The 13,855-nt window shown below is 44.8% G+C and overlaps 1 protein-coding gene across 1 annotated transcript in view; it reads left to right on the forward strand.

Moving 5' to 3' along the window:
- The first annotated feature begins 1,686 nt into the window (after positions 1-1,686).
- TSHR (thyroid stimulating hormone receptor) overlaps positions 1,687-13,855 on the forward strand; it is an 81,422-nt gene continuing 69,253 nt past the window's right edge. Inside the window, exon 1 of the mRNA XM_061613236.1 lies at positions 1,687-1,862. Within this exon, the coding sequence (XP_061469220.1) occupies positions 1,687-1,862 (176 nt within the window). The remainder of the gene's footprint in view (positions 1,863-13,855) is intronic.

A 13,855-nucleotide genomic window follows, 5' to 3' on the forward strand; every position in this document is an offset into this window, starting at 1 on the left:
CCCCCCGATTTTCTTGCAAATTGAATCATGAGCTACTTTACCAACTTGGATGGACTTAAAATTAAACTCTGCTTATCCCAGATTCTCAACTATTTGGTAGCAAATTACTGAATTTTCCTTAATTTTGGACAATCTGCTTTTCTCACATAAAACAAAGAATTTAATTTACAAGCCATGTGTTCCTGTGGACAGTTTTTAACAGCTTGATCATATATAATGTCCACAGTGAGACAAACTATTTATAGCTGGCATCATACTATAATCTCAAGTCAAACACAATTAACATCCCTTTTTTTCTGAGACATCACTATATTATAATTCTCAGATTGTTGACTTTGTAAAAAAGAGATGGTTATGGAGGAGTGAAAATAGTAAAAAGTGGCAGCCAGTGTGAAAGGATGAAAGTGACGAGAGAGTGATGCATGGGACAGTCCTGAGAGTGTAGTACAGTTCAGGTCAAGGGGGCATCTGCTTGTGAATGGAAAAGCAAGGAGGCAATACCCAGTGGAATCATGTTTTAGGAAGTAAATTCTATAAGAGAGTGTGGTATGTGGAACATTGTGGATTTTGTCTGTTGGTTTTTCTGGGTCTTTTGACTTCTTTTTACCAATGATTCAGCTAGGTTAGACCCTGGATATAATGATGTTATGGCATCTCCCTTTATATGGCCATACATGAAGAAGAAGCACACAGCTAAAATTTATCATCATCCTCTCCCCACCCTCCCCGCCCCATTCCAAACTTGACAACCATTTCTGATATGTTAGAATGAAAAAAGAAAAAGTTTGCCAGTCCTAGTATTTTAAAAAAGAAATACTCTGATCATGTGCAGTTTTGCATTTTAAATTATAGCATCATCAGGTGTTTGCTATTGCTGTCCTGATCATAAACACATTTACTTGGGAATAAGCAGCATTTTGTTATTGTAGAAAAGGGTAATTTATTTTTAAAGTTAAGATAATAAAGTGAGCATATGTAACCGCCATGTAATTATAAAATAATTATAAAAACAAATTTATAAAATGTTTATGTTACAAAAGAAATGAAAGGATGCTGCAGTGACAAGTGTCTGCCCTGGTGGGCCCTCTGCTGCCCCAGATGCTGGCACTGGGCCAGTTTGCTGTGGGCCCCATTATTTGCTGCTTTCTGAGTAGCCATTAGAGGGGATCTGTAGGACTGCATAGCCCTGGACTTTAGTCCTAAGGGTCCAGCCTGAGCCGTGCCACTGATTTTTACAGGCAAGTTTTTTGCTTGATAAAGAAAATATTGTGGTCTTTCTCCCCCCCCCCAAAAAAAAGCTGCGTTGGGAACACTTTCAATCTGATTAGCAGCCATTATTTTCTTTTTTCTTCTTTGTGCTTTACAGATCACCTTCTGGGATGGATGGGAGGTGGTATATGGAGCCTGCGGTGATGGAAACGGTGGGATGGTACCTGGTAGATTTAGCATGCCATGAAGAAGGACATTGATTCAGATTTCAGTGGCTCCTGTAATATTTTTTAATGATTTTGCTTATTACATTCTTGTGTTGTTTTTCAGGGAGGATAAAGTGGACATGGATTTCTGAAGAAACACCAGATTTGCTCTATTCTGTTCTCGGAGAAAGGAATATAGTTGTCTAATTCTCTTTCTGTGGAGAAGTGTTGCACAGGGCAATGAGGTCACTCCCAAAGTAGGCTCAGGAAGATGTTGTGGGTACTGGAGCTCCTTCAGCTGCTGCTTTTGCTGGAACTGGGACTGATAAGTAGAGGCACAGAAATGTGCCCTTCATCCCTCTGTGACTGCTCTGATTGGAGCCGCTTCAAAATCACTTGCACAGAGATATATTTCATCCCCAACCTCCCACTGAGCACCGAGACTTTGTGAGTACATGGGTCTTATTGGGAAGGGGGGCGTAGGTGACTCAGAGGGACATGGGTTTGGATGGGGTTTAGGTTGATCCAGAACAACTGAATGCAAACGTCACATTTTAACGTTGCTGCAATCCTAAATGCACTTAAGGCCCAACTGGACTTTCACCATGTTTTTTTTTAATTGTGTTTGCAGCTGGCCCCATGATTTATTTACAAAAAGCAGCTGCAGAGGAGTTTCTTCCCATTCAGACTGGGGCCATGGCAGTGGGGCATTCTATGTTCCTGCTGAAAATCCCTGGTGAAGTTGCCTTTGTCCCCAATTATAAAATCAGTGTGAAATAGCCATTTTTTATTTTTTTTTAGTGGGGTGTGTGTGTTGGGCTGGGGTTGGGAATCAGTAAAGCAGCATGGAACGAAGGGGTAAACTCTCTTCCATCATGTTATGGTCCTGATCTGATGTGGCATGTCATTCAAAAATGTACTTAAAAGGCATGACTAGTTAGATCTTTACTAGGGAGTAAGTCCCATTGAACTCATGCTTACGTCCCACTGAACTCATGTTTATGTCTGATCAAACATGCTTAAGATTGTGCATTTAATAGCACAATCATATGCATGCCAACTCAGAAGTAAATCCTATTCAGTACAGGGAGTCCCATGGATATTGGATTGCAGCCTTAGAGTAATTTCAAGGTGGTTTGATAGTGTCTCCCCTAGAGATGGGGGAGAATATCCACTAAATCAGACCTGGCACTGGATCCCAGCTGAATTTGATAGTTCGCTATCCTTTCAGACTGGCACCTATTTCTTGCTGCGGGCCGTGGCTGTAATCAGCATTTTGGGTCCCTTTCTGCAAATCTGCAAGAATGTATTCTTTTGAACTTTCCCCCCTATTTTAGGTTGTTATTTTTGTAATCGCAGCTGCTGCATTTGTAACTGCAGTTATGACTGTTTTCCCGCCACCAAAAAACCATGTGGAACACTGTGATTATCCATGTAAGCCACCTAAAAATTACGCAATGTTTTTCTCGCCACCAAAAAACCATGTCAAATACTGTCATCATTTACATAAGTATCTACGTTGATTACGAAATTTTGGCCACCAAAAAAAACAACACCTGCAGATCGAATCACCCAAAAACGCGCATGGCAGATCGAATCAGCAAGTGCGAGAGCAAGTGGGAACAAAAAAAGTGTGGGTCAGGGTCAAACGATGGACTATCAGAATGCAAGTGGATCGGAACCATGGAGCGAACCCTGTCTGTAGTCTCCCCTGCTCTTAGAAAAAATTTTGTCTTCTGAAGCAATGTATATTTCTCTCCCTGGGAGTGAGGATTTATGAGTGATTTCATGGGGAAAATGTAGCTGTGGATGGTACTTGTTGGTTAGTGGCTGTTATGATAATGATATCACCTTCCACAGATGCCCCAAGGCAATGCACAAAATACTATAAAAACAGTTTTTTTAAAAAAAGTTACATTGCAGCACAGTAGGACTTGAGTTGGCTCTGCCATTATGTGGCCCATTATTGTGGTTTTCATACCATCATATGGGAAGTACTTTTCTCAGTGAATTGAGCTAGCCAATAGTTGTGCAGGCTTAGTTGTTCCACAATGTTTCCACAACATGCCAGTTTTCTTTTTCTCTTCTTCATGTTTTTGCTCAGACCACACAGAAAAAGCATAGACCTAAAGTAAACTATGGTACACTGTTGGTTAAAAAAAAGGGGGGGGTTATAACCTCCATAGATCTTGCCTAAATTCCATTAAATTAACTGGAAACTTTCTTCCAAATCAGTGGTTCCCGGACCTTCCCTTCCCTCCCCCCCCCCGGACCGCTTGAAAATTACTGAGGGGCTTGGAGGACTACTTAATGAGTTTTTTTCTGCCTGTTGTAATAACTGCAATGCACTGTGATAGATGCTGTATGATTTTTAATTGTATTGTATTGCTTCTTTTATTTCTTATATACTGTATTTTATTGTATTACAGTTTGAATTCTATAGAATTCTATAAAGTTCACATTGTAAGTGTCCTTCACAGGTATGCTGTGGACCACCTGAATGGAGCTCATGGATCACTGGTGGTCTGCAGACCACAGTTTGGGAACTCTTGTTCTAAGTAAACATGCATAACATTGAATTAGAAGAGATCATCTGAGTGTTCTAGGAAAGACTTGGGAGGGGGGACAATCTGTTATGAGGGACTCATGATTGTCAATGCCATATTTACTGTGTAATCTTATTGTGGGGCATACATGCAGCTAAGAAGAGATGGGAAGGGAGGGAATTTGCAATTCTCTTGCGCAAATGCCTTCCCAGATTATTTAACTCTCCCAGCCATTTATCGGCTAAGCTCTAAACCCAGAAGTGAGCCCAGCTGTAGGAGAATGGGTTTGAGACAGAAGGAGGCATTTGCCATGGTGCAAAAGGGCTTAAGTGCCTTTCTGTCCAGCCTACCAACCCTTCATTGTATGTGACCTTAATTCCATATTCCCCGTTATCTCAATAAATAAGGGGTTAGGACCATGTGTTTATTTTATTTATTATTTATTAAATTTATACCCTGCCTTATGGCCAAAAGGCCTTCAAGGCGGCTTACAAAAAAAAAAATGAATATAACAATACATCAATAGAACATAATACATCAATAAAATAATACAATTCTCAAAATTAAATAACAATTCTCAAAATTAAATAACAAATAACATTATTAAAAGCAAATTATTGAGCAAGTGTTACTTTAAATACTTGTATATACATGTCCACAAGCGAAGAACAAGAATAATGCTGGCAACTGTGTTCTTCGTTATCAGTCAAATTACTCATCATTTTCACAGTCAGCTGGTTTCTTCCTTTTCAGACGTTCAAATTCCTCAGTCCCCTAGGAATAAACGAGATAGGTTCTGAAGGGAGGGGCCACCCGGAAGACCTGGGAATTAAACCGCCTCCAAACATTGAGAAACTTGATATCGATGGCGAACCGCTTGGCGTTCGCCAGGTTGTGAAAGATCTTGTCCGGCGGGAGGGTAATGTTCTTATCCAGGCTGCCGCTAACGATATTGTTGAAACTTAATTAAATGCTTCACAGTGAAATATTTTTTAATCTATAGTCATGACAAATAAGAATGAATATTTTCTAAAATGTTTTAAACTGCTACTCATCAGTTGTCAAGGGCAGGGGTTGAAGCTCACAAAGCTTCTGACCTCCCCCCCCCCTTGGACATGAGATGTTGAGAGTGGGTACCTTTTTTTTCCTTGAAAAATGCATAGAGATGGAGAAGAAGCTGGAAGAGTGATACTGTTTTCCACTTCATCTTTCAGTTCTCTTTGATTTCCCAGGCTCAGTTTAATCCTACTGGATCCAACTTTTACCCAGATCTCTTGCAAACCAAAATGTGTATGCATGCACTTCCTCTTTTTCTGTCTCTTGGGGTTGAGTTGATCTGGGGCATGGGAGAGGGAGAAGTAATGTGAAATGCCAAGTGCTTATTAAAAAATTCATATGTGGTCAAGGGCCTAAAAGGCTTGATGACCCCTGATTTAGGGTGGCACAGCTATCCTTCTAACTTTGGGGTGGAGAATCACTGGCCTCAAGGCCAGTTATGGTCCCCATGGAGGCCAGTATGGCCCTTGTGGCCATTTTCCCTAGACTACATCCACCCACCCATCAGGTGACATCACTGGTGATGTCAGCTGATAGGCAGGAGGAGAGGGTTCAATCCTGCACTGGCTATGCAATCCTGTTCCCAGCAGGTAACAAGATCATGCAGTCAAGGAAGCAAGATTTAATATCTGCTCCTCAGTTTTGTGGGGATTAAAGTCTTGTGCAAAAGCACTCTTTGGAGTAGCTTGCATGAGAGCTACTTCAAAGAGGCTTTTGCAAAGGCTTTAAGATAACTCCTGCACTCCGATTTGCTTAAATGGGTGCACAGGGGCTGTCTGAAAGCCTTTTGAAAGTCTCTCCCTGCCTTTAAGTCCCTGAATCATGTAGGAAAAAAGGGAAGCACAAGGAATTTTGACAGGTGGGAGGCCTGTCAAATAGTCCAGTGAGGCAAAAAGGTTTCACACTCCTGATCTGAATGCTGTGACCTTATTGAAGGGGTGGCTAGACTTTGTTGGGCCCAGGGCCAAATTAACCCATAGAAGACTAGGGCAAGACTATCTATGCCTTGTTCCTCCCTCCCACTCCTCTCATCAATGGGTTCCTCGTTGCTCATCTGCTGTGCTCACTGGCCTGTGTGTTGTTGTTGTTTAACACCAGATCTGTACACAATAAGGTCACACTCATTGATGATTTGATCACGGACAAAGGTGCTGATTTGGTGTGCATTACCAAGAACTGGGTGGGTGAGCTGGGAGGAGTTCATCTGACCCAGCTTTGGCCACCTGGATACTCGGTGCAACACCAACACAGGCTGCAGGGATGGGGGGGAGGGGTTGCTGTGGTCTACAGAACTTCCATCTCTGTCATCAGGAAACCACTCTGTCTTGTAGCTGGCTGTGAGGGCCTGCACCTGGTGTCAGGCCAAGGAGACAGGAAACTAGGGTTGTTGCTGGTGTACCATCCACCCTGCTGTCTGGCAGCTTATCTGACTGAGCTGGTGAAGGTCATCTCGGCTGTGGTATTGGAGGAGCCCAGAACGATAGTCCTGGGTGTTTTCAATGTCCATGCTGAGGCTGCCTCTAGTGTTCCGGCTCAGGACTTCATGGCCCCCATGATGATCATGGGGCTGTCTCAAGTTGTCACTGGCCTGACACATAGGGCAGGGCACACCCTTGATTTGGTTTTTGCTCCAGATGAAGGAAGGGCTGGTCTGGAGATGGGGGGGTTGGATGTCACCCCATTGTCATGGTCAAATCACTTCCTGGTGAAGTTTAGACTTACAGCTCTGATCCTTTCCTGCATTGGTGGTGGACCGATTAAGATGGTCCACCCCCAGAGACTAATGGAATCCACTGGATTCCTGAATGCCCTGGGGGAGTTCCCAGTAGATAGAGCAGGTGACCCTGTTGAAGCACTTGTCACGCTGTGTAACAGCGAGGCGTGTCGGGCTCTTGACATGGTTGTCCCCGAGCGCCCTCTCTGGCATTGTGGAACCCAGGTTATACATTGGTACACCAGTGATGGCTTGATGACAGCTAGAGCACAAGTGGTGAAGATGTGCTGTGAGTCTGATCGGGCACGAGTAAAACATCATAACTGTGCCTACTGTGTGGCAGTGAGGGCAGCGAAGAAGGCCCACTTCTCTGCCTCCATCGCATCCTTAAATAGCTGTCCAGTAGAACTTTTCCATATTGTCAGGGGTCTGTTGACATCAACTCCATGAAGTGGATTTTTAGACCCTTCAGAGGCCCACTGTGAATTGTTTGCAAGGCACTTTGAGGGTAAAGTTGCTCGCCTCCATAGCAATCTTGATGCCCCATCTGCATCTACTGTAGTCCCAAATGAGGTGTCCAGTGCAAAAGTCTGCTGCAACTTCTTGGGAATAGTTTCAGTTGATGTGGCCTGATAATGTAGACAAGGTGCGATGATGCGGCCAGCAACGTGTCCTCTTGACCCTTGCCCTTCTTGGCTTATTAAAGCTTGCCGAGGGGGGTTGGCTGAGTGGATCCAGGTTGTGGTCAATGTATCGTTGCAGGAGGAAGTGTATCCAGCCACCCTGAAAGAGGCGGTGATCTGACGTTCCTGAAAAAGTCCAGCCTGGACCCATTGGTTTGTGACAATTCTTGACCGGTCGCAAATACCCTTTCTTAGGGAAGGTGATTGAGAGGGGTTTGGCGCAGCTATTTCAGGTACTCTTGGATGAAACAGATTATCTTGATCCATCCCAGTCTGGGTTCAGGCCTGGTTATGGGACAGAATCAGCCTTGGTCGCCCTGATGGATGACCTTATCAGGAGAAGGACAGGGGGAGTGCGACCCTGTTATTCTTACTTGATTTCTCAGCGGCTTTTGATACCATTGACCATGGTATCCTTCTGGGCCAACTTGGTGAGATGGGTATTGGAGACACTGTTTTACAGTGGTTCCAATCCTATCTCCAAGTTTTCAGAGAATAGCATTGGGTGATTGTCTTTTGGCCCCCTGGCAGTTGTGCTGTGGGGTGCCGCAGGGTACAATCTTGTCCCTCATGCTGTTTAACATCTATATGAAGTCCTTGGGACCAGTCATCAGGAGATTTAGAGTGAGGTATCAGCAGTATGCTGACGATACCCAGCTCTATTTCTCTGTAACATCTGAATCGGAAGAGGCCTTGCAAGCCCTGGGCCGCTGCCTGGACTTGGTGGTGAGCTGGATGAGGGCCAGTAAACTGAGTCTGAATCCTAGCAAGATGGAGGCGCTGTGGGTTGGTGGTTCCCGAGTTCAGATAATTGGTCAGTTGCCTGCTTTGGATGGGGTCGTACTCCCTCTGAAAGAGCAGGTCTGTAGTCTGGGGGTCCTCCTGGATCCTTCGGTATTACTAGAGGCCCAGGTGACCTCAGTGGCTAGGAGTGCCTTTTACCAGTTTTGGCTGATAAGACAGCTGCAGCCATTTCTGGACCGGGATAACCTGACCACTGTTGTCCATGCACTGGTAATCTCCAGACTGGATTACCGTAATAATAATAATAATAATTAATAATTAATAATAAATTTTATTTCTGAGTCGCCTATCTGGCCGAGTCAACGGCCACTCTAGGCGACGTACATAAATAGAATGAATACAACATATAACCAAACTTTAGTCAATAAATAATCTAAAAAACCATCCAACTATAACAAGATAAAACTAGTCCCCAGAAATCCTGTAGGCCTGCCTGAATAGCCAGATCTTTAAGGCTCGGCGGAAACCTACCAGGGAGGGGGCATGGTGAAGATCATATGGCAGGGAATTCCAGAGGGTGGGAGCCACAATCGAAAAAGTCCTCTCTCTGGTCCGCACCAGCCTAGCTGTTTTAACTGGTGGGACCGAGAGGAGGTCTTGTGTGGCTGATCTCGTCCGGCGGCGTACTTGGTGATGCTGTAGGCGCTCCTTCAGATAAACTGGGCCGAAACCATATAGGGCTTTAAAGGTTAACACCAACACCTTGAATTGGGCCCGGTAAACAACTGGTAGCCAGTGTAGTTCTCCTAACACCGGAGTGATATGATCATGGCGACAGCTGTTCTTGATCAAACGTGCCGCCGCATTCTGTACCAGCTGTAATTTCCGGACCGTTTTCAAGGGTAACCCAACGTAGAGCGCATTACAGTAGTCTAAGCGAGAGGAGACCAGGGCATGTACCACCCATGGGAGCAGATGGACAGGAAGGTAGGGTCGCAACCTCTGTATTAGATGCAATTGATACCAAGCTGCCCGGCTCACTGCCAAAACCTGAGCCTCCATGGACAGCTGGGAGTCAAGAATGACCCCGAGGCTGCGGACCTGGTCCTCAGGGGCAATCTTACCCCATTAAACACCAGGTCTATATCTCCTAACCTTCTCTTATCGCCCACGAGCAGCACCTCGGTCTTGTCGGGGTTCAGTTTCAGCCTATTTCCTCCCATCCATTCACTTACGGACCTCAGGCACTTGAAAATGGTATCCACAGCCAACTCTGGTGAGGACTTAAACGAGAGATAGAGCTGAGTGTCATCAGCATATTGGTGGCACTGCAACCCAAATCTCCTGATGATGGCCCCCAGCGGCTTTACATAGATGTTAAATAGCATGGGGGAGATGATAGAACCCTGTGGCACTCCACAATTGAGAGGCCAAGGGTCTGAAACCTCGTCCCCCAATGCTACCCGTTGATGCCTGTCTGAGAGATAGGAACGGAACCACTGTAAAACAGTGCCCCCATTCCCATTCCCCCCAGGCGATCTAAAAGGATACCGTGGTTGACGGTATCAAAAGCCGCTGAGAGATCCAGGAGGACGAGGAATGTATATTCTCCCCTATCCAATGCCCTCCTCATATCATCCACCAGGGCGACCAAGGCTGTTTCAGTTCCATGTCCAGTCCTGAAGCCCGATTGGAATGGATCGAGATAATCTGCTTCATCCAAGTGTGTCTGTAACTGTTTGGCCACAACTCGCTCAATCACCTTGCCCAAGAATGGTAAATTAGAGACTGGGCGGAAGTTATTCAACTCTTGGGGATCCAAGGAGGACTTCTTCAAGATGGGCTTTATTACTGCCTCCTTGAGGGCTGATGGCATTGCACCCTCTTCCAAGGAAGCATTCACCACTGCCTTGATCCCTTTGCTAAGTCTCTCTTTGCAGCCCAAAATGAGCCACGAAGGGCAAGGATCAAACAGACAGGTGGTTGGCTTCACAGTAGAGAGCACCTTGTCCACTTCCTCAGAGGGAAGAGGCTGAAACCGATCCCACCGGACCGGAATGCAACTGGCCGACTCTGGCCCACTTCCTGTATCCACGGCGTACAGAATCGTGCTCTTCAGGCGCTCAATTTTATCGACAAAGTATTTGGCAAATGTGTCACAGGAGGCTTTAGAATGTTCCATGGGTTCCTGCGCAACTGGACCGACCAGGCTCCGGACCACTTGGAACAACCTCCTGGGACAACACTCTGCAGACGCAATAGAGGCAGCAACGAAATCCCTCTTTGTTGCCTTTGTTGCCACCTGGTAGTCGGCTATTGCTGCTCTAACCAGTGTCCGATCGTCTTCGGAGCGAGATTTCCACCACCGGCGCTCTAGTCGTCTCACCTCCTGTCTCAGACCGCGCAACTGTGGTGTGTACCAGGGTGCAATCTGAGTTCTATTCAGGGGGAGAGGACGTTTCGGGGCCACCCGGTCTATTGCCCTGGTGATCTCCCTATTCCACTCCGTCACCAGGGTTTCGACCGGGCGTCCTTCAGACAGCTCCAAATCTCCCAGCGCATTCAGGAATCCCTTAGGCTCCATCAGGCGTCTGGGGCAGACCATTCTAATAGGTCCCTGTCCCCTGCAGAGGGTGCGTGGCACTGAGAGGTCTATATTCACCAGATAGTGGTCTGACCATGACACGGGGTTAGAAAGAACAGCCCCTATTTTCAGAGCACTTCCTCCTCCTCCCGAGACAAACACAAGGTCAAGAGCATGACCGGCTACATGGGTGGGCCCAGTGTTACTAAGGTGCAGTTCCCAGGAAGTCATGGTTTCCATGAAATCCCGAGGAGCTCCAGTGAGAGCTGCCTCGGCGTGCAGGTTGAAGTCCCCCAAAACCAATAGGTTGGGAGAGAGCACCCGCACGCTCGAGACAACCTCGAGCACCTCGGTTAGGGAGTCAGCTGTGCAGCGGGGTGGGCGGTACACAAGCAGAATCCCCAAACTGCTCTTTGGGCCCAACCTCCAGTACATGCAGTCAACAAACTTGGTCTCATGGAGAGGGGGTCTGGCAAAGATCAAAGACCCCCGATAGATGACTGCCACTCCCACTCCCCGCCTACCAACCCTCGGCTGTTGTGTGTACTGGAAACCGGCTGGACACATGGACTCAAGCACAGGAGCTGAGGCCTCATCCAGCCAGGTCTCCGTAATACACATCAGGTCTGCGTTCTCATCCAAGATGATATCATGGATGAGCATTGTTTTCTGTACCACAGACCTGGCGTTACACAGCAGCAGTCGAAGGTCGGATGGAGTCCTGCATCACCCAGTTGTCTTCTGGTGATGAACAGGCCCGGAACAGGGGATGGATATTATGCATCTTTCCCTCGTTCCCCTAAACTGGCGTGGCCTGTGCTCTATGTGGGGTTGCCCTTGAGGTTGGTCCAGAAGCTGCAGCTGGTGCAAAATGCTGCGGCGAGACTGTTCACTGGGGCAGGATATTGCCAACATGTCACCCTGCTGCTGAAATCATTGCACTGGCTGCCCATTTGCTATCAGGCCAAGTTCAAGGTTCTAGTTTTGGTGTACAAAGCCCTATACAGCTTGGGACCAGGATACCTGAAAGACTGTCTTACCCCTTATATACTCAGTCGATTACTGCGCTGTGCAGGTGAGGGCCTCCTGCAGATACCATCTTATCAGGAGGTCCTTTATGAACAACATAGGAAGCGGACCTTTAGTGTTGTCGCACCTACCCTGTGGAATTCCCTCCCCTTAAATATTAGACAGGTGCCATCTGTGTTATTTTTTCGGCACCTGTTGAAGACCTTCCTCTTTCAACAAGCCTTTTAAGTTGAGACCTTATCCCAGTCTACCTCTGTGTAGGAATTGCTTTTTAGTATGTTTTTTTAAAACCTTTTTTTAAAAACAATATGTTTTTAACCTTTTTTTAAGATGTCTTCAAAGCTTTTAAAAATGTTTTTAAAGATGTTTTGTTTTAATGTATTTTAGAGTCTGTTTTTATGATGTTTTAAAGTGTTTTTAGTGCTTATGTTTGCCGCCTTGGGTTCCTGCTGGGAGAAAGGGGAGTTTATAAATCAAATAATAAATAAATAATAAAACCCATGGTGAATCCTCCAAGGCTGCATGGTAATATGGATGTGGCCAAGGTGGAAAATTAATTATTTTCTAATATCTTTCCCAGAATTGTCGCTAGATATATTTATACTTGTTCCTTCTAATCCAGTCATCATTGAATTTCCTACTTCTCTTCCAAAGCCTTGCCCTGATTCATTTATTCAATTAACTCCCCTGTTCATCCCTTCTTTTCATTCATTCATTCCTTTAATGATCCCTTCCCTTCCTTATCCCTAATCTGACATTTTCTTTCCACAGTCAGTTCATTCCCTTTCTTAATCCTCCCCAAATTCACTTTCTTTTACTTTTATTTCTAACTGATTATTTTTCCATATTATTTATTCAGAATCCTTCAGATTTCCTATCGCCACAGCCAATACATTTAATTTGCTCACCAAGATGATCCATAGGTTCTTCTGGCTTCATTTCTTCTGTTTCCTGCTGGTTGCATTGTTTCTCCCATTTTGATGAATCCAGCAGCACTCAGGAACAATTATTAATCATCAACTGCTGAGAAATAATGCTGGGAGAAACAATGCAGCCAGCAGTGAACAGAAGTGAAGTGAACAGGCTACTAATAAGTAATTCTATCAATAGTGCACCCACAAGCAGCAACAGGAAATAGACACTGAGGATAGGGTTTAAGCCCCAGGTGACTTAAAAGCAATAAACATTAACCAAGGGTATTTGGGGAAGCACAATGAAAGTAATTTACCATGTGGGGGGAGGAAACAGCCAATCAGTAAATAAATAACATTTTCAAAAGCCATAGAATTGTTGAGGAGTCCCCACAGGCTACCCAAAATATTTTGGTAGGTGGTATATACTGTAGTATCGGGGCCTCACGTTAGCTACTTCTGTTTTTTTCCTCCTCTTCATCCCCAAAAGGTATTTAGTTGGATCGTGGCATTTTAACGTCAATCTTTTCTTTTTAAAAATACAGATTATTAATGTCAGAACAACATGACAGCTTTTCTTCTGCTGCAGTTCTGATTGTTGTGAACCACACTTTCATGCACATTAATGCCTAGCATTTGATGATGAAAAATTGTTTGGCAGTGTTAACAATAACTTAGCTTGAAATGGTTTTTCATTGTATCTTGATATCATAAATGCCAACGGAGATTGTTGTTTTTAATCTCACAGTTGTTAAATCCACATTCAGTGATTCTAGGTGATGTGGTTTTACAGCTTAAGAATAGAGATGATACTGTACAAACCAAAATCTTCATTTGCTGCATAAATTGGGTCCCTTGTGCAAATGTACTTCAGTGCCACTTCCCAGCAGCACAATCACTTGTTCCATCTACTTGCCAAGTGGTACCCATTGTGTAGCCATGGTAAGTTTGTGCTTGCTTTTCTAAGGTCACTGAGAACATCAATCTCTATTATGTACTTTTCTGGAAAATGTCTGCCCTTTTAGAGAGACTGATGGTATATCTGAATAGTTTTCAAAGAAATTTTTGTTCGTCTTTTAAGATTTAATTGGTTCACTTTGTCATACATAGTCCTCAGCGAGGAAGAAGGATTTCATTTTACAAAGTTGAAGCAATTACAGCTTCCATTACAAC

The sequence above is a fragment of the Rhineura floridana genome, chromosome 2 (genome assembly GCF_030035675.1).
Source record: "Rhineura floridana isolate rRhiFlo1 chromosome 2, rRhiFlo1.hap2, whole genome shotgun sequence".
Lineage (NCBI taxonomy): Eukaryota > Metazoa > Chordata > Lepidosauria > Squamata > Rhineuridae > Rhineura > Rhineura floridana.